We start from the raw sequence: 20,399 nt of genomic DNA on the forward strand, positions 1-20,399 counted from the left end.
AAATAGCCAAAATGTCTGCCTGGCTGCCAGACAGGACTGTAGCTTCTCTCTTTTTCCTCTCTCTTTCTCTTTCTTTACAGATTGTCTGACCTTGGGTTGTGGGTGTTCTTATTTATTCTTACGTTTGTTATGCCTGTGTGTGTGTGGGAGTACGTGTGGGAGTACGTGTGTGTGTGTGCGTGTGGGAGTACGTGTGTGTAATGCCTGTGTGTGGGAGTACGTGTGTGTTATGCCTGTGTGTGGGAGTACGTGTGTGTGTGCGCTCACTTGTGTGTTTCCTCTCCTTCTACATTGGCGTTCCACTCCAAGTCCCAGCTTAAGTGGCGTAAACCTTCAGCCTCACCGGAGCTCAGGGAAGCCTATTCCTGCCCAGCTTTCAGCAGCTAACATCCAGACTAAGGGCTTTATTCACCACTGGATCAATAGGAGATAGAGAGAAACCCACGCTTGAAAATGGACCTTGAAAGACATTCATTTCAGTCTTTCAAGTGATGCATCAATGCCAGGTGCTTCTTTGAGGAGGTCTAAGTTTTCTCTCTTACGTTGTGGTTTTACTGGGATATTACAGAGAGACAATGTTGACTCCCTCTCTAGATTGGCCTCCATGTCTGACTGAAGCATCTATCTCCAATTCATTTGTATTTTTTTAGTTCTGTTGTCCTTCAGCTGCGGCCCACAAGGTCTCGGTCCGGATGCCCTCTCTGTTTGGTTTGGGGACGCTTTTATTTTGATAAAGATGAGCTGGCACAGACAGGAATGTTACAACCCGAGTGCTTTGAATTCCTCTGTCCCAAAGAGGATGTGCAGTCTGAATATGACTTAATTATCCCAGCCACTGGATTCAGTGATTAGACCAAGCTTGTGTCCAAAATGGCACCCTATTCCGTATATAGTGCACTGCTTTTGGCGAGGGTTCTGTCCCTGACCGATAGAGAGGGGAGTAGTCAAGTGAATGAAATATTCTGCTGAACATGTTCTAATGTAGTGAACAAACACAGGGCAAAGCCTACTGTTTAGAACGAATGTGATGGACCTCTGTTCCTTTTATGGCATGTTCAGTCCCCCAGTTGCATTTCTCAAAGTAGCACCTGGCATTGATACATCACTTGGAACAAAATGAAACAAGGCACGTGTCTGGTGCTGTCGTGTCCTCCATAGATTTTCCCTGTTAGACATGGCTCGCATGTACAGCGTATCCCATCCAGCAACATTTACCATTTCATTTCCATCGTGCGTCACAGCAGACATTCTTCAGATCAGATAATGGATCTTCCGCTGGAATTTAGCCTTTCATGTCGCCAATGAAAGATTCCATCATTATCTAAGACCAGGATTGTTATTCTTGTCCTTTAGATACCAGAGGGGTTTCTCTCTCACTCTGTCAGTACTATCATACAGTATGGGAGTGATTCAGGACACCCCACTGTGAGCAATCAAGACATGATTGCACCAGCAGATTACTCTACAAACGCTTCCTTGACTCATCTCCTTGAGAGACTGGCTTGCGTCCCGAATGGCACCCTATGCCCTTTATCGCGCACTACTCTTGACCAGGGCCCCCACCGTAGGGCACGATAAAGGGCATAGGGTGCCATTTGGGAAGCACAACCTGGAATTCCGCATTGCTCTGCGGTTAAGTAAGATAACAGGACGCCATTGGAGTTCTGTTAAAAGTGTTTGCTTTGAGACTGAAGAAGAGGAGGCTAGAAACCACAATGCCGTGAAATGATGGTCCGGTCTGCTTCGGTTTGGCTTCATTGTTGATGCTCTTCTTTTTTTTTTTTTACATATTAGCATTTTGTTTACTGCAGCCCCAGACTTTAAATTGCCTGTTAGTTTTCCTCAGTCTGCCTGTCTTCAGTAGCCTCTTCAGTCTGCCTGTCTTCAGTAGCCTCCTCAGTCTGCCTGTCTTCAGTAGCCTCCTCAGTCTGCCTGTCTTCAGTAGCCTCCTCAGTCTGCCTGTCTTCTGTAGCCTCCTCAGTCTGCCTGTCTTCAGTAGCCTCCTCAGTCTGCCTGTCTTCAGTAGCCTCCTCAGTCTGCCTGTCTTCAGTAGCCTCCTCAGTCTGCCTGTCTTCAGTAGCCTCCTCAGTCTGCCTGTCTTCAGTAGCCTCCTCAGTCTGCCTGTCTTCAGTAGCCTCCTCAGTCTGCCTGTCTTCAGTAGCCTCCTCGGTCCGCCTGTCTTCAGTAGCCTCCTCGGTCCGCCTGTCTTCAGTAGCCTCCTCGGTCCGCCTGTCTTCAGTAGCCTCCTCGGTCCGCCTGTCTTCAGTAGCCTCCTCGGTCCGCCTGTCTTCAGTAGCCTAGCGATCGGATGTTGTCGTGGAATATGGTGCTGGCTGCTGAGTCCGTCTGAGGCCTGCACCTTTTGTCTTTGCTGTCCATCGCTTTCAATGAGAGCTGTCAAGCTTCGATCTACACACAGTACACACACACTGTACACGCAGCCAGTGCTTCAAAGGCTGTCTGCCTGTGTGCTGGAGCAGTGAAAGTCCTTGTGCCCGTCAACAGACAACTCTGCTGCCTGTCACACACACTCTGCTGCCTGTCAGGCTGATCTGAAATGGCAGGCAAACAGCCTGGCAGGCAGATTCCCTCTTTCAGAGAGGGAGGAAAGACATCTTCTGTTATGCCAGATGCTACACACACACACTCTAGCTGTGTATTCCTGGGTCACCTTCACCTCAGATGATAACATGAGGAGCTCCAGACATAACTTATTGAGTGTATGCCTCATAATGGGGCCATTGATCTCCTTGTATATGAGAACTACATCTATTGAACTGAAGCAACACATTCCATGTTTATTTGATTGAAATCTAAATGGATTGTTCTGGTTGGGGTTATGTCTCATCTTTGTAGACTGTGTTTTGACATGTGTGTCGTTGTGAGAGACTGTTAGCCTATGTTATTATGTTCATACTAATCAGCGTATCCAGACCTGGCATGTCACCACAAGCTAGATGTGGAATCACAGCTGAGAGCGTGACTAACATGGATCAACGCCAGGTCTGTGTTGACCGTCAAACAGAAACTTCTGGGGCTGTATCATCAAGACCCAGGAATGCATGCGGAGGTCTTATCACGTAGAGTTTACACCCTTCTCTTGTGTGTCACGGGGCCATTTGCACAGTGCTGGGAAAACCCTTGTTCTCTCGGTTTATTCACTTTATCCCTCCCTCATTGTCCTTGAAAGGACATCTCTCTTTTTCATTCTCTCCCTCCCTCTACTGCTCCCTCTACTGCTCCTTCTCTCTCCCTCCCTCTACTGCTCCTTCTCTCTCCCTCCCTCTACTGCTCCTTCTCTCTCTCTCCCTCTACTGCTCCTTCTCTCTCTCTCCCTCTACTGCTCCTTCTCTCTCTCTCCTCTCTGCTGCTCCTTCTCTCTCTCTCCCTCTACTGCTCCTTCTCTCTCCCTCCCTCTACTGCTCCTTCTCTCTCCCTCCCTCTACTGCTCCTTCTCTCTCTCTCCCTCTACTGCTCCTTCTCTCTCCCCCTCCCTCTACTGCTCCTTCTCTCTCTCTCCCTCTACTGCTCCTTCTCTCTCCCTCCCTCTACTGCTCCTTCTCTCTCTCCCCTCTACTGCTCCTTCTCTCTCTCTCCCTCTACTGCTCCTTCTCTCTCCCTCCCTCTACTGCTCCTTCTCTCTCTCTCCCCTCTACTGCTCCTTCTCTCTCTCTCCCTCTACTGCTCCTTCTCTCTCCCTCTCCCCTCTACTGCTCCTTCTCTCTCTCTCCCTCTACTGCTCCTTCTCTCTCCCTCCCTCTACTGCTCCTTCTCTCTCTCTCCCTCTACTGCTCCTTCTCTCTCTCTCTACTGCTCTACTGCTCTCTTCTCTCTCCTTCTCTCTCTCTCCCTCTACTGCTCCTTCTCTCTCTCTCCCTCTACTGCTCCTTCTCTCTCTCTCTCTCTCTCCTCTACTGCTCCTTCTCTCTCTCTCCCTCTACTGCTCCTTCTCTCTCTCTCCCTCTACTGCTCCTTCTCTCTCTCTCCCTCTACTGCTCCTTCTCTCTCTCTCTCTCTACTGCTCTCCCTCTACTGCTCCTTCTCTCTCTCTCCCTCTACTGCTCCTTCTCTCTCTCTCCCTCTACTGCTCCTTCTCTCTCTCTCCCTCTACTGCTCCTTCTCTCTCTCTCCCTCTACTGCTCCTTCTCTCTCTCTCCCCTCTACTGCTCCTTCTCTCTCTCTCTCTCTCTCTCCCTCTACTGCTCCTTCTCTCTCTCTCCCTCTACTGCTCCTTCTCTCTCTCTCCCTCTACTGCTCCTTCTCTCTCTCTCCCTCTACTGCTCCTTCTCTCTCTCTCCCTCTACTGCTCCTTCTCTCTCTCTCTCTCTCTACTCTCCTGCTCTGCTCTCTCTCTCTCTCCCTCTACTGCTCCTTCTCTCCTTCTCTCTCTCTCCTCTACTGCTCCTTCTCTCTCTCTCTCTCCCCTCTACTGCTCCTTCTCTCTCTCTCCCTCTACTGCTCCTTCTCTCTCCTCTCCCTCCTCTACTGCTCCTTCTCTCTCCCTCCCTCTACTGCTCCTTCTCTCTCCCTCCCTCTACTGCTCCTTCTCTCTCTCTCCCTCTACTCTCCTCTCTCTCTCCCTCTACTGCTCCTTCTCTCTCTCTCTCTCTCCCTCTACTGCTCCTTCTCTCTCTCTCCCTCTACTGCTCCTTCTCTCTCTCTCCCTCTACTGCTCCTTCTCTCTCTCTCCCTCTACTGCTCCTTCTCTCTCTCTCCCTCTACTGCTCCTTCTCTCTCTCTCCCTCTACTGCTCCTTCTCTCTCTCTCCCTCTACTGCTCTTCTCTCTCTCCCTCCCTCTACTGCTCCTTCTCTCTCTCTCCCCTCTACTGCTCCTTCTCTCTCTCTCCCTCTACTGCTCCTTCTCTCTCTCCCTCTACCTCCTTCTCTCTGCTCCTTCTCTCTCTCCCTCTCTCTCTCCTCTCTCCCTCTACTGCTCCTTCTCTCTCTCTCCCTCCTCTACTGCTCCTTCTCTCTCTCTCCCTCTACTGCTCCTTCTCTCTCTCTCCCTCTACTGCTCCTTCTCTCTCTCTCCCTCTACTGCTCCTTCTCTCTCTCTCCCTCTACTGCTCCTGCTCCTCTCTCTCTCCCCTCTACTGCTCCTTCTCTCTCCTCCCTCTACTGCTCCTTCTCTCTCTCTCCCTCTACTGCTCCTTCTCTCTCCCTCCCTCTACTGCTCCTCCCTCTACTGCTCCTCTCTCTCTCTCCCTCTACTGCTCCTTCTCTCTCTCTCTCTCTACTGCTCCTTCTCTCTCTCTCCCTCTACTGCTCCTTCTCTCTCTCTCCCTCTACTGCTCCTTCTCTCTCTCTCTCTCTCCCTCTGTACCTCTGAGTCATAATGAGATCTTGGGTAACCACCACCAGGTCTGTTCAAATGCAGGCGGCAGCAAGAAAAACACCTCTGTAAACATTCCTCTCCAGCATAAAGGCTCCTTACATCCGACCTCTGCTGGGCTGTGAGCCTGATAAACACAACAAGGTCTGCAGTCTGGCCTAGTCTGAGTTTCCCGCTAACGTTGTCTTGCCTCGTTTATATGTGACCATCTTGTTATTTTGCACCGTGCAGCTTTCTCCTAGCCTTGTAATAGACCCTGTTTGTCTGTCTCCCGGGGCTAGCGGGCTAGCCTTTTACCTTCAGTTAGCATCAACTGTCTGTTGGCATCCTCGCTTAGTCAGCCGACCTGGTTTTGTCGGTTTGTTTTGTGTTCTGAAGACTGCGTTCTGGGAAAGGTGACCATTATGAGAAGGAAACAACTGTCAGCAGTCGCAGTAGAAAAACAACATGGTCTCCACAATCGAAAGATAACTGTGGGGAAGAGCAATACAGGGTACTTTTCCAACATTTTAATGCCAAGGATCAAAGGATTCAGGAAGTGTAATGCGAAAATAGAGCACTTGATCAAACCCTTGGTCTTCAAACCAGCCCCTAACAGGCCCTCGAGGAAGAATGCCTAATCTTCCTCTGAGACGCAGAGAGATGCCTCTTCATATTTGTTCAACAAAGGCAGATAAATAGACAACTAAGCCTCCACTTCCAGGGGTCCTTCTCTCCTCGACTCTGAAGTAGGCTGTAATCACCCAAGAGCAGGAGAGAAAGCTTCCACGTTCTTGGAACCCGAATGTCAGAACCCTGGGCTTGTTTTGCCTGGGAGTCCATCACCCTGGTAACAGAATTGCTGTGTGTGTTGAGTACTTTGACTCAGGACAGTGTTTTGATGTGATGCAGTCAAAAATACGTGTACATATAATATTGATCTCATTCAATGCATTCATGACCTCAACCTGGTACTATGTTGACAGCTGAACGAACAACATGCCAAGAAACTCCACTGTATTTGACCCACTATTTATTTGACCGTTAGATGGTGACCAACTCGCTCAGTCGTAGCAGAAGCTTTCATCTCATTATATCCTGCTTGGAACCATTACTAATTACCCCCCTCCTCTTCCCACAATATAACCGTTATGAAGCTGAGCAAATGGAGGCCCGACTGCAGTTAGATGGATCAAATAAATAGCTTGTGACATTGGCGAGAAAAGGTTACGTCCCAAAGTTAATGAAGTGTCCCTGTTTATCACAGGAGAGCAAGGGAGATGGATGGAGAGTGAGAGAGAGAGACTGCAGTTACACCCAACTCACTCACCTCAATAAAACCCCTGCCCCCGCCTTGCCTTGACGGTCGCTGGACGCTCACCACTTTATCAGCTTCAGTCAGGAGGTCACGTGTTTTACACCCTCCGCGACACGTCCCGGCGCGGATCATAACGCCCCCGGAACAGACTGGTTCCTCCGGTTTACCACCCCAAAAATGTTTTATTCAATTCGAGGGATAATTACATTTAGGGGGATAATGGCTATGGAGGCCGTTACAAATTGAAAAGAATAGATTGGAAAGATTTCTTTAATCACTGTACTGTAATCAATAGCTAATCTAGCTTTGCAAATTAGGAAGAATGGGTCTTCTTTTTTTTTGCGAAGGCTTTGTCACCACCTGTACTCCAGACCTGGATTCAAATACTATTTGAAATCTTTCAAATACTTCGTGGTTGCTCGAGTCTGCCTGGCGTGTCAGATGGTCGGGTTTTGCATGTTTCCAGCTAATGTGTTGGCACCAGCAAAGCCCAATAAAGCCCAGAGAAAGTATTTGAACCCCAGGACTTCCATCTTCTTGGAACAACAGAAGGAAATGGCTCCTCATTCAACTGTAGATGAGTATAAATCAATTCCCTTAGATGGAGGAAAGGTCAATATAATACATTTCATCCCTCCTGTGCTGCAGTTACATGTGGATTGACTTGACTAGAGGTTTTTTAGGAAAGGTCAGAACAATTTAAATTCACTTTGTTATACCTTCTGAATGGAACGTGATCTCAGCCTGATACCCCATCCTGTCTTCAACTGGACTTCCATCCAATCATCGGAAGGGTCAATCTCAAACTTGAGTGAAATGATTTTCTTTCATTTCTTCGAAACTCGTTAATATGTCATAGTGTGGCGTATGCATAATGAGGTGTGTTTTCTGTTTGTCATTGTGAAGCATCTAGACTGAGACATCTTCTCTCTCCGGTCTCTCTGCAGTGTCTGAGGACGTTGGTGGGCCACACGGGGGGCGTGTGGTCGTCCCAGATGAGGGACAATATCATCATCAGCGGCTCCACCGACCGGACGCTGAAGGTCTGGAACGCGGAGACGGGCGACTGTATCCACACCCTGTACGGGCATACCTCAACGGTGCGCTGTATGCACCTGCACGAGAAAACGTATGTACTGACTGACTGTTTACCCAACAGGTTGTGAGCTTTCAAATGGACCAGTAGTTGTCCGACACGAGTTGACAAACATACGATATTCTATTCCTGGTATCAAAACAGCATGTATTACAAGTATACCAGGCAGTAAAAGAACACATCAGTGGAACTCTACAACATGCCAATGTGCCTCATGAAGTGTAGTTTGGGTCTCATCGGGACTGAATAGAACCAAAGTGGCCGTCTAAGTGATCCGCCTGCCACTCCTCTCTAGTGCTCTTCCTGCCTCGGGGCCGATGAGGTTTTGTGTACCATTTAGATTACTCACTCAGAGGATGTGAAGGGCCTCTGGCGGCTGCAGGGCTTGACAGTAGAAGAACGGTGATTTCCATCTTTGTCAGTGCTGGATGCCGGAAGCAGTTTTGTAACTTATGGTGTACGCCTCCCAATTCTTTATGAACCTGTTTTTCCTCTTTCTGTGCCGGAGGGGTTGCAGGTTTAGGAGGGGTGGGTATTGTGTCCTGGGGGTTTTGTGTACGTTCATGTACCAGCATGACGATGGCCTTGAGAAGGAGAATGAGAATTTATGTATTTCCTGTTTTGCTTTCATCAACTGTCATCATGGGAATGAGGGCTAGAGGTCAACCTATTGAATTTACTGCCAGTAAATCACGAACATGAAGGATGCGTGTCTGCGAGGCCCTGGCAAAAACACCATTTTGTTTGTCAATATTCCCATCAAAACTGTCACACGAACTGTGGTAAACATGAAAGAAATTGCCTTGATCCAAATGAATCCAATCTAACCAGTGGATTTGAGCCAAAAACACTCTGCCTGTAACTCTCAGACATTCAGCCTGCTTTAGATTTGATAAAGTCCTGCAAGAATAGACTAGTGTTTTGAATGTCTCGTCAATCCGTCTCCTCTTTCTTCTCCCAGGGTGGTGAGTGGTTCTCGCGACGCCACGCTGCGCGTGTGGAACGTGGAGACGGGCCAGTGTTTACACGTCCTCATGGGCCACGTGGCGGCGGTGCGCTGCGTCCAGTACGACGGCCGCAGGGTGGTGAGCGGGGCCTACGACTTCATGGTCAAGGTCTGGGACCCCGAGACTGAGACCTGCCTCCACACGCTGCAAGGCCACACCAACAGAGTCTACTCACTACAGGTCTGTGTACACGAGCTGTCTCCTATTTATTTACATTTGAGTCATCTAGCAGACGCTCTTATCCAGAGCCACTTATAGGAGCAATTAGGGTTAAGTGCCTTGCTCAAAGGCCACATCGGCATATGTTTCACCTAGTCTGCTCTGGGGATTGAACCAGCAACCTTTCAGTTACTTGCCCAACGCTCTTGACTGCTAGGCTACCTGCCGCACACGCTCACTAACACTCATACTCACCACAGAGTCCATGTGATTAATCTCTGAAGATTTGTATAGTGACTTAGTCTATTGGATTTTAATCTGCAGTCCTCGAAGTGAACCGTGTATTTAAACTGTGCATTTAAACTGTGAAAAATCAAGCCCTTCTCATCAAAGAGCACCCTGCCCCAACGACATTCCTTTTATGTCCTACTATTTGGCAGCCCTCTAGGAATAAAACACGAAAGGAATCCATTTAACACGCCGCCATAAAAGTCCTCTACTCAAATCAAATCCCTTCATATATCCACTGTACAGTTTGGTGTAAATTATAATCATCTCTTTTGAAAGTGTACAACAGGGTCCCATCTGTTTCATACAGTGCCTAACGCGTCCATAAAACAAGAACGATAGACCTCGGAGGACTTAGAGAACGCCGAGCCCTTTAAGTTGGTGCTTTGAACCGCCATTCCACAATATGATAAGATGGTTGCCATGTGAACCACACTGGTTGGGAAAGAGCCGCAACAAAATAGTCCCTCTGTCTGTTGTATCCAAGGCAGCAGAGCAGCAGTACGATGGGTTTTTCTCAACTCCTTCTCTTTCTACGTTGCAGTAACATTATATAAACATAACATTGGTGTGAGTCTGGTTCACACACACACACACACACACACACACACACACACACACACACACACACACACACACACACACACACACACACACACACACACACACAGCAGTAGTAGTGTTAAAAGGTTAATGGATTCCTCTGCCTCGTGTTGTCCTCGAAGATGTCCTCTCCCTTTACATCTCTCGCTCTGTGATGACGGAGCAGTTTAGAGCCACAACTATCACCTTCAGAGAGAGAGGCTGCATCCCAAATGGCTCCCTTCTCCCTTCATAGTGCACTGCTTTAGACCAGACTCAAAGGGAGTTCATCTGAATAGGGAATAGGAGAGAGAGGTTTACTGTTCAGATGGACAGATGCCCTCCACTCTATACACTATATGTGATACTGACTTTGAAAAATCTGTACAAATCTATACTATTAATTAGATCGAATCAATTAATGTGATATTATATGAATGCTAATGAATTTAATATTATCTAGAAAAGCCTTATTTGACTCCGGTTCGATGGATTCATCAGACACATCCGATCTGAATTCCAATGTGGAATTCATTATTTTCCACTACATTTTATTGTCATATATAACTGGATCGTCCTCTTTCCTCCGTCGTTTGGTTTGCTCTTTGGGTTCTGTCCCAGGGTACTGTAAAGTCTCTCTGATGACTGCTGATGGAAAAAGGGCTTCATGAATACATTCTATTGATTGATTCCATGCTAGAATAGAAATGACTGGAATCTGTTGGTGTCAAACGGAATGAATCGCAATAACTGGATCATCCTTCCACCCCTCCAGTTTGATGGGATCCACGTGGTGAGCGGTAGCCTGGACACGTCTATCCGGGTGTGGGATGTGGAGACGGGTAACTGCATCCACACTCTGACAGGTCACCAGTCCCTCACCAGCGGCATGGAGCTCAAAGACAACATCCTGGTCTCGGGCAACGCCGACTCCACCGTCAAGATCTGGGACATCAAGACGGGACAGTGCCTGCAGACGTTGCAAGGTGAGTCTGTCGCCAGGTCGTCAACACCCTCGTTGGAATTCATTAAAAACCGCTTTGTAATGGAAAATGGGTGTTTCTCATTGGACAAGTTCAGGTAGTCCCTCCCTGTTTCTACCCATTTTCTTCTGTTTGGTGGTTTGTAAATACAACCATGTTTGATTGATTGGTTGATTTGATATGACTTATATAGTGCGTTCTTGACTCTCAAAATGCTTTACATTGTATGGAGGGAAACTGCCTTCAAACTCCCATCTACCACAGGCAACTCTACAACCTCTTTTTATCTGTAAGTGGGAAAATGTCTGGAATTGGCCAATTTTGGACCCGAGCAAAAGGCTGTTGCTCCGAGATATTCACTCAATGATGTGCTTGGCTGTGCATGGCCAAACAGAGCCAACACATTGTGGGCCAGCCGGCCAGCCACTCTCCAGATAGGGATCATTTCCCTGGCTCAGGATGTTAGTGTAACAGTTCTCTCAGCCATTAGCACTAAGTACCTTTACCTTGAATGGGGAGAAATGGAGAAACCCTTACTGTGCAGCTGCACTGTTTTCTGCCAGTGCTAATTTCCCCCCAAATGGCCTTATTAGTGAACTACAATCCCAACGATTCCCATGGAACTACAACTCACACGTGTCCCCTCCCCTTGGAACAAAGGGAATAGATATCGCCCTGTTTTAGAATGAGAGGGAAGAGGGGAGGATATGAGAGGAGGGGTGAAAGAAGGGTTGATGGCCCTGCATGAGGATGAGAGAGAAGAGGGGAGGATATGAGAGGAGGGGTGAAAGAAGGGTTTGATGGCCCTGCATGAGGATGAGAGAGAAGAGGGGAGGATATGAGAGGAGGGGTGAAAGAAGGGGTGATGGCCCTGCATGAGGATGAGAGAGAAGAGGGGAGGATATGAGAGGAGGGGTGAAAGAAGGGTTTGATGGCCCTGCATGAGGATGAGAGAGAAGAGGGGAGGATATGAGAGGAGGGGTGAAAGAAGGGGTGATGGCCCTGCATGGGTGATGGCCCTGCATGAGGATGAGAGAGAAGAGGGGAGGATATGAGAGGAGGGGTGAAAGAAGGGTTTGATGGCCCTGCATGAGGATGAGAGAGAAGAGGGGAGGATATGAGAGGAGGGGTGAAAGAAGGGGTGATGGCCCTGCATGAGGATGAGAGAGAGAAGGCAAGAAGGGCATTCTATGCTATCAAAAGGAACCTATAATTCCACATACCAATTAGGATGAGAGAGAAGAGGGGAGGATATGAGAGGAGGGGTGAAAGAAGGGGTGATGGCCCTGCATGAGGATGAGAGAGAGAAGGCAAGAAGGGCATTCTATGCTATCAAAAGGAACCTATAATTCCACATACCAATTAGGATCTAGCTATAAAAAAAAATACTTGAATCAGTTATAGAACCCATTGCCCTTTATAGTTGTAATGTCTGGGTTCCGCTCACCAACCAAGAATTCACCAAATGGGACAAACACCAAATTGAGACTGCATGCAGAATTCTACAAAATATATCCTCAGTGTACCACGTAAAACACCAAATAATGCATGCAGAGCAGAATTAGGCCGATACCCGCTAATTATCAAAATCCCTAGAAGGAAGCGATTCACAAACCTTACATAACAAAGCCATCACCTACAGAGAGATGAACCTGGAGAAGAGCCCCCTAAGCAAGCTGGTCCTGGGGCTCTGCTCACAAACACACCCCACAGAGCCCCAGGACAGCACAATTATACCCAACCAAATCATGAAAAAACAAAAAGATAATTACTTGGCAAATTGGAAAGAATTTACAAAAAAACAGCGAGGACTATAATGGTATTTGACCCTAAACAGAGACTACACAGTGGCAGAATACCTGACCACTGTGACTGACCCAAAATGTAAAGAAATATTTGATTATGTACAGACTCACTGAGCATAGCCTTGCTATTGAGAAAGGCCACTGAAGGCAGAACTGGCCACAAAATGAGGTGGAAACTGAGCTGCACTTCCTAACCTCCTCCCTCAGATTACACAGACCCACAAAGAATTCGAAAACAAACCCAATTTTGATAAACTCCCATATCTACTGGGTGAAATAGCACAGTGTGCCATCACAGCAGCAAGATTTGTGACCTGTTGCCACATGAAAAGGGCAACCAGTGAAGAACAAATACAACCTATATTTATTTTCCCTTTTGTAACTATTTGCACATCATTACAACACTGTATATAGACATAATGACATTTGAAATGTCTTTATTCTTTTGGAACTTTTGTGTGTTCATTTTTGTTATCGGTTTCACTTGCTTTGGCAATGTAACATATGTTTCCCATGCCAATAAAGCCCCTTACATTGACATGGAATTGAATTGAGAGGAGGATGAGGAGGAGGGATGAAGAAAGGTGGATGGGGTCTTGTCAGCGAGCGTGGCCCAGGTCCTGTCTTGTCGGCGAGCGTGGCCCAGGTCCTGTCTTGTCAGCGAGCCTGGCCCAGGTCCTGTCTTGTCGGGGAGCCTGGCCCAGGTCCTGTCTTGTCGGGGAGCCTGGCCCAGGTCCTGTCTTGTCGGGGAGCCTGGCCCAGGTCCTGTCTTGTCGGGGAGCCTGGCCCAGGTCCTGTCTTGTCGGGGAGCCTGGCCCAGGTCCTGTCTTGTCGGGGAGCCTGGCCCAGGTCCTGTCTTGTCGGGGAGCCTGGCCCAGGTCCTGTCTTGTCGGCGAGCCTGGCCCAGGTCCTGTCTTGTCGGCGAGCCTGGCCCAGGTCCTGTCTTGTCGGCGAGCCTGGCCCAGGTCCTGTCTTGTCGGCGAGCCTGGCCCAGGTCCTGTCTTGTCGGCGAGCCTGGCCCAGGTCCTGTCTTGTCGGGGAGCCTGGCCCAGGTCCTGTCTTGTCGGGGAGCCTGGCCCATGAGGGGCATGACAACGGGGGGCGTGGCGCTCGGCCAAGAGGGCATGGAGGGGATGCGGTGCAGGGATTATGTAGGTCATGTAATTGGGTCAATGGGCAATTTCTGCCATTCATTCATTAGGGTGTTTAGATAAGACAAAAGCCTAACATGCAACTCACTGGCAGACACAGATGAGGTACTTAAGCTGAGAGGATAGGTAACGATGTAGACAGCTGCTTTGTTGTGGAAATGAAATGGGTGGGAGGGGGAGGGTGAAAGAGAGTGATATGTGGGGGGGTTGGCTGGGTACATTGTCAAATCTTTGTGAGAAAGGCACAGTGCAAAATGTATAGCCCTTTGAAAACACTAGACAGACCAAGGGAGAGGATGAGGGTTTACACTGCTTTCTGCCACTAGAGCTCTGTTCAAATGAGATCTGTTGGTAGGCTAATGAACACAATTCCTAGTGTACTTCATACAATGACTGATTTTGCATTCATAATGAACACATTTCATTGTGGACTGTAGTTCATCATATTAGAGATTTCATCCCGATTAGTCCTCACTGTTTAGAGTTTTGTGGAATAACTGCTAGAAGGTATTTTTAATGTTGCCAGCCACATCTCTGAAACTGTGATTCTGTGTTTGTTTTAGTGTAAACTAGAGCAAATGTGGGGGATTTATCATCTGCATTTCTTTAGGGAATATTAGTCATTCACACAGACACACACACAGGGGCATCTCGTCGAAAGAGGAGGCAACAGTCACAGACACCACATTCTACACACCAAATGGGTGTTCCTGCCAGCTGCCACACCACACACACTCACCACACACACCGCTGTAGTGCCAACAGGCTGCAGTCAGCAGAGCTAGTCAGCAGCTGTAGATGGTGACAGCTCTATGCCCTGGGCTCCTCTCCTCTACTAGCCCAGGATTTTCATGGCAGACGGGGACAAGACAGGGTGCCTCATTCCCCTGCCTTAACACTCTCCAGAAATAAACAGTGTAGTGTTTACCATCTCTACCAGGTTTACCAGGTCTTCCACCAATGACCTCGCACCCAATGATCTCTTTCTATCACGCCTTTTCTCTTTGTTGGTTTCCTTTTTTCCCCCTCACTCGTTGAGTCCATCTAACTCTCTGCCTCTCTCTACGTTCTTGAAGGGATATTGCGGGATTTTGGCAACGGGGCCCTTCGTCTACTTTCACGGGAGTCGGATGAACTCATTGATTTTTTTTATGTTTCTGTGTCCAGTATGAAGGAAGTTAGAGGTAGTTTCGCGACCCAATGCTAACTAGCGTTAGCGCAATTGATGGAAGTCGCATCAACTTCAAGTAATTGCGCTAATGCTAGTTAGCAACTTTAGAGACACAAAAATGGTATCTGAGTTCATCTGACTCTGGGGAAGTAGACGTTAAAGGGACACTACAGCGAAAAGGAGAAACTAGCTATTTATCTCTTTCACACATTATCTCACTCTTCTCTCTTCTCCCCCTCTCCACCACCAGGTCCCCACAAGCACCAGAGCGCCGTGACGTGCCTGCAGTTCAACAAGAACTTTGTCATCACCAGCTCGGACGACGGCACGGTGAAGCTGTGGGACCTGAAGACGGGCGAGTTCATCCGTAACCTGGTGACGCTGGAGAGCGGCGGCAGCGGCGGGGTGGTGTGGCGTATCCGCGCCTCCAACACCAAGCTGGTGTGTGCCGTGGGAAGCCGCAACGGCACCGAGGAGACAAAACTACTGGTGCTAGACTTTGACGTGGACATGAAGTGAGAGGAGAGGAGGGGAAATGGTCGAGACGGGGACAAGTGAGGGGAGGGGAGGAGGGTTAAAGGGAGACGAGGATGAGATGGCTCAACATCGAGGGTGAACGTGCCCTAAACGCTTCACTCCCACACTCAGAAACAGCCCCACCCTACCCTCAATGCTACCACCGCCCCCTCCTTACCTCTCCCCTCCCCCCGTCGGTGGCAGTGTTCTGACAAGGCCACAGTCGCCAACCTCACCGGCCGGCACCCGCGCTTGTTACCCCTCCCACCTTAAGGGGGTGGAGTCCGAATCAGAAGGGGTGGGGTGGAAATGGGTGTGGCTTGAAACAGGGGTGTGGCTCGCCCGCACCTCTGCGGTAGGCTGGGAAGAAGAGGGGGAGGAACAGACTCGTCCAATAAAGGAGTAAGAGAAGACAGGAACTCTTGAAGAAGTAACTCTGCGGCTTTAGAGGCAGCTTCTTCGCAAAACAGAGACTTGTTCACTCAAGCCTGACGCAAGCATTTGTTCAGATGTATAAAGATATATAATTTTTTATCCCCCACATAAAGCGCCAACCGACTATTTAATAGAAGAACAACACTGTATACAGTACACAAGGCAAAGACACAGGGAAACATCAAATTCTCATCTGAGGAAATTAAGTGAATTGGAAAAGGGGTTTTATTAGAACACACAGACACACAATATTAGCTAAGTAAGGAGGTTCTTGTCGTCGGGGAGAGAATAAGAAACGACATGCCAAGAATCTGATTGGTCCCCAAACCAGGTATGAGCCTATAACATCAGGCCCTATATCCTGTTCTCTGTTTGTTCCAGTCGTATTGTTCTTTTAGTTCCGGGGTTTGATTTCTTCAAAAAACACACAGGAGCACACATACAACTGTGAATTTGCGTTCCTTTTGTAGCTATGTTCTTTCAATCAGTTCAAAGACAAGGATTTTTGTTTGTTTGTTTTTTGGTTGCCTGTTGTTGCCAACAGCAACAAGTCCCAGTATTAACCTGTTCCACTCACTTCTTTGCTTTTGTTAACTCACCACGTTTTATTTTCTGTTTGGGTTGTTCTTTACATTCTTCTTTTCTTCTTCATAGCTGAAGTCTGGAGACGTTAAGTCTCCAGATTTAGACACGATGCTGTCCTGTGTTTTTCAACGAGTCTGGCTGGGTTGGTTCCTCAATGCTGGTTCTTACGTAGGGGGGAAGGGAGGTTGGGGTTCTCTTCTCGGAGCGCTTCGTGTGGAATAGCGTCCTCCCTCCCTCCCAGTACTGTTTTCCCAGTGGGTAAACTGTATTTATGCTGCTAGATAAAACTGAAATAAAGATGGAACTTTTACTCCCTGTGACGTTTTAGTCCCAGACTAAATTCCAAAATGGACTCTTCTAATGTTTTAAACAGACGAAACACAAAAGAGAGAGAGAGCGAGAGAGAGAGAGAGAGAGAGAGAGAGAGAGACAATAACAACCGTGGTTTTGTTTCTGCCACTGAAACTTGAGCCAAAACATGCCTCAGCGAGGCTGAGAGGAGAGAGTGTTGGACAAAGACAGGTTTGCCTGTGTAGAGGAAACGATAGGGTGTGTGTGTGTTTTTGGGCAAATTGTTAACACATTCCTTGGGACAAAGCGCTTTCAGCCTGTTCTGTGGGGAACTGTCTAGATGCTGTGTGGACTGGCAGAGAGGAGAAGAAAAAAAATTAAATGAGTGAATGAAAGAAAGAACTGTCCATCCATATGTGATTTGTTTCCATTCAAATGTTTGAAGCAACGGGTACAACTACAGTAGAAGGCAGGACTTAGTGTTATGAATATGACATATTACACGGTACAGTCAAACTGTTAAGCGCTAGCTAGCTCGCGTAGCAGTTAGCAGTCTAATGGTTTGTGAATGGAAAAAGTACCTACAGGCAACATGGCTTCAAGTGAACAGAACAGAACATTGTAGCCAAAACGATTAGTTAAACTCAATCTCCCAAGAAAGGAGTCACACACAACTCAAGCAGAACTGTGAAAGTGGTTTGACACTGTATATTAAAAAAAAAAAAAAAAAAATCTTGTTCTTTCTCCTCTCTCGTTTTATTTTTTAATCTGTTTTAATTTATGATCTGGTTTGAGAAATCAGATGCCGCAGGTGTTTTTATTTTTTCAGTTCATTCATGTAACTGCCTGGCTAAAAGAAAACGGACAGAGAAAAAAAACCTGAAAGGGATTGTGTATTTGTTTGATTCAACTTAGAATTTTTATTTTCTTATAACTTAAGTGCAATAAAATGTGCGTTTCTTTTTTTTTTTTTTTCATTTCAAACATTTCAGTTGTCTGTTTTTCACTGTGTTATGTGTTAAATAAAGCGTCTTCGGTTTATTACATTACTGAGGGGAATACTTTCAAGTACTTTGTCTTTGGCGTACGTTTCAACACACACATTCACATCGCAAATGAAACCCGGTAACCACGATAACATGTAAGAGATAAAGTTTGAGAACACTAACATGTTGAACAAATGAGGTTCACGGAACTGCAGTCACCGTTAAGTAGCGTGCTGGTGCTTGGTTCTTCTCCGCGCCAGTGTTCCTTGTGGTGTCAAGTCCCATAGTATTTAATTTACCGTGACGACAGAAGCGCCTAACCACACCATATCACTAGTTTCATTCTGTATCCCGTTTTGCTATCCAACACTTGACCTCCACATTAGAACCTGTTAGCATATAAAACAAATGTATTCCTATGGGAACATGGACTACCTCCTCTCAACTTCACTGGGTTCCACTATGGACATCTAATATGCGCCTGCACTGTTGAAATCCAGAGTGGTTCGTATATTCAGGCAACTTCCAGTTTTAAGGCTGTGGTTTCTCATCTGCATGTTGGCTCGTGATCTCCTTTTCTTGTTCAGGCTGCAGTATAAAGGGCTCTCTAAAACGTCATGTTTTATTTTTACCTAGGCAAGTCGGTTAAAGAACAAATTCCTATTTTACAATGACAGCCTATATAGGCAAGAAGACTGTAGGTAAAGTATCCCTTCGTGCCTATTCCATCTGAGACTGCAGTCGTTGTGATGAATACAGACTGTAGGTAAAGTATCCCTTCATGCCTATTCCATCTGAGACTGCAGTCGTTGTGATGCATACAGACTGTGGTTGTAGTTGGGATTATTTTTTTTAAGAATGGGATGATTTGGGCACAGGGGAGAAAATAGATGCACTCTTATAATATGCCTGAGTGCAATTTAGTAAGATTTGGTGATAGGTTTTTGTAATGTTTGGGCTTCAAAGTTTAATACCTGTAAAGACAAGACAACACCATTTATATTTATAAGACCGGCAACAGCACTGGAACAAGTTTCATACATTCTACACTCATTTTACTGACAGGATATATAGTTAAAGGTAACGAGCAACAAAAAGTCATTCTGAAAAGGCTCCCTGCAGGTACATTTCAACCAATGGAAGTAGCGGCCGACAGGTTTCTGAGTGGATAGCAAAGATACAGTAGCTTCATTACAAGACACTGATGTAGATCCACAGACACTCTTAAAGCACTTCATTTTGGGACGTGATGAATCGTCTCTATTCCTTCAAGTTATTAGCTATTAATCCTTCTACCCCCCTCTCCTGCCCCCCAGGCATGATTCATTTCTCTGCCTTGTAATTCACTCTGCATATATGCATTGCAGCCAGTGCCCATTGATGGATGTATCCTATTCCCATCCACTCACACACAACCTAGCCTGGCGTGCTAACCAGGGGTGGTAAAATAAACAGGAGAGATCAATAGCACTCTATTCCCTTTATAGTGCACTACGTTTGACCAGGGCTCGTGGGTCTCTGCAGGGAATGGGTGCATTTGGGATGCATCGCTAGACCCAGCTAGGGGTGATAAAATAAGAGAGATGGGGCTGGAAAGGTTTGGTGGGAAGGTAAGGGGGAGGGAGGGGTGCTACTGTTTTTTACAGCGATATAGATTGGTTTTGATGGGGGGATGAGGTCTGTGTTCGGAGGGGGAAAAGATGAAGGGTTTAATGTAAAGGAGTTGGGATGGAGGGGTTGGAAGGAGGATCCCTGCTCCCTCTCCTCCCTCTCGTCCCTTTGTTCAGTAATCCTGCCCTGCAGCGATAGTTCCATCACTAGTGTACTAGTGCCAGGAGATGCTCAAAACCAGGGCCTGTAAACTGTCCAGTGCTCGGCTAGGCTAACGCTATGCTACACCGCTCCATAGCTAGCCTCCATCTAAGGGGCCCTGCTATACTTATTTTACCCAGGCAGGTGAGACCCCAGTGGGGGGTTGGGTATCTTTCCTTAGTGGGGAAAGTGCTAACTAGCTGAGTTCCATAAAGGGAACATGATGTAGTTCCTCTGAGCCATTTGAGACAGAAATAAATAGAGAACCATATAGCCCTGATTCCTTTGGGAGCTGATGTGCTAGTCGTTCATCTTGTCACCTCGGGTGGCCCTATGGAGACTAGTTGTGAATGAACACGACACACACACTGAGGTTGACATGAGGGTAATCGCCACCCAACACTCCCTTGTTGCTGGGGAAACCAGAGGTGTGTGTTTGACTGTCCTGACCTTCACCTCTTTTTGCCCTGGTAAGGTTGGACTCTAACAAGATATTGAAAACCCCATTGTGATGCTAGGTAGGTATGTAATTTCTCTCATTTGCCTTTTAGAATGAGTTTCTGACTTCCTGGGATCAGGAAAGACAAGATGGAGGATCACATCACATCTGATATAGCACCGCAAAATGAGACGAGTCACCAGGCGGGTTGTGTTCATTCGGTCACACGGTAGCAAAAAACTTCAACAGAAGACTGAACCGAGCGTTTCTTATTGGAGAACTTCAGGTTGTCCCTCCCTGTTTCAGTCCGTTTTCTTCCGTTTGGTGCCTAATGAATAGGGCCAAGATTTTGAGAACAATTGCATGTGAAGGCTCCAACACATTCATATTCACAGTCGTGTGCTTCCCTTCCCTTGTGTGGCGTGGCAAGCATGGCTGATAGTATACCCAGCGGCATGCCAGG

At 47.3% G+C, this 20,399-nt stretch overlaps 1 protein-coding gene across 5 annotated transcripts in view; it reads left to right on the forward strand.

Annotated features, from left to right (window-relative positions):
* LOC118376312 (F-box/WD repeat-containing protein 7) overlaps positions 1-17,748 on the forward strand; it is a 97,977-nt gene extending 80,229 nt beyond the window's left edge. For all 5 annotated transcript variants that reach the window (XM_052464696.1, XM_052464697.1, XM_052464698.1 and 2 more), the window contains exons 8-11: positions 7,578-7,759; positions 8,688-8,913; positions 10,538-10,748; positions 15,123-17,748. In XM_052464696.1, coding sequence (XP_052320656.1) covers positions 7,578-7,759; positions 8,688-8,913; positions 10,538-10,748; positions 15,123-15,391 — 888 coding nt within the window. In that variant the 3' untranslated portion in view covers positions 15,392-17,748. The remainder of the gene's footprint in view (positions 1-7,577; positions 7,760-8,687; positions 8,914-10,537; positions 10,749-15,122) is intronic.
* Positions 17,749-20,399: the final 2,651 nt, after the last annotated feature.

Source organism: Oncorhynchus keta, chromosome 16 (assembly GCF_023373465.1).
Source record: "Oncorhynchus keta strain PuntledgeMale-10-30-2019 chromosome 16, Oket_V2, whole genome shotgun sequence".
Classification (NCBI taxonomy): Eukaryota; Metazoa; Chordata; class Actinopteri; order Salmoniformes; family Salmonidae; genus Oncorhynchus; species Oncorhynchus keta.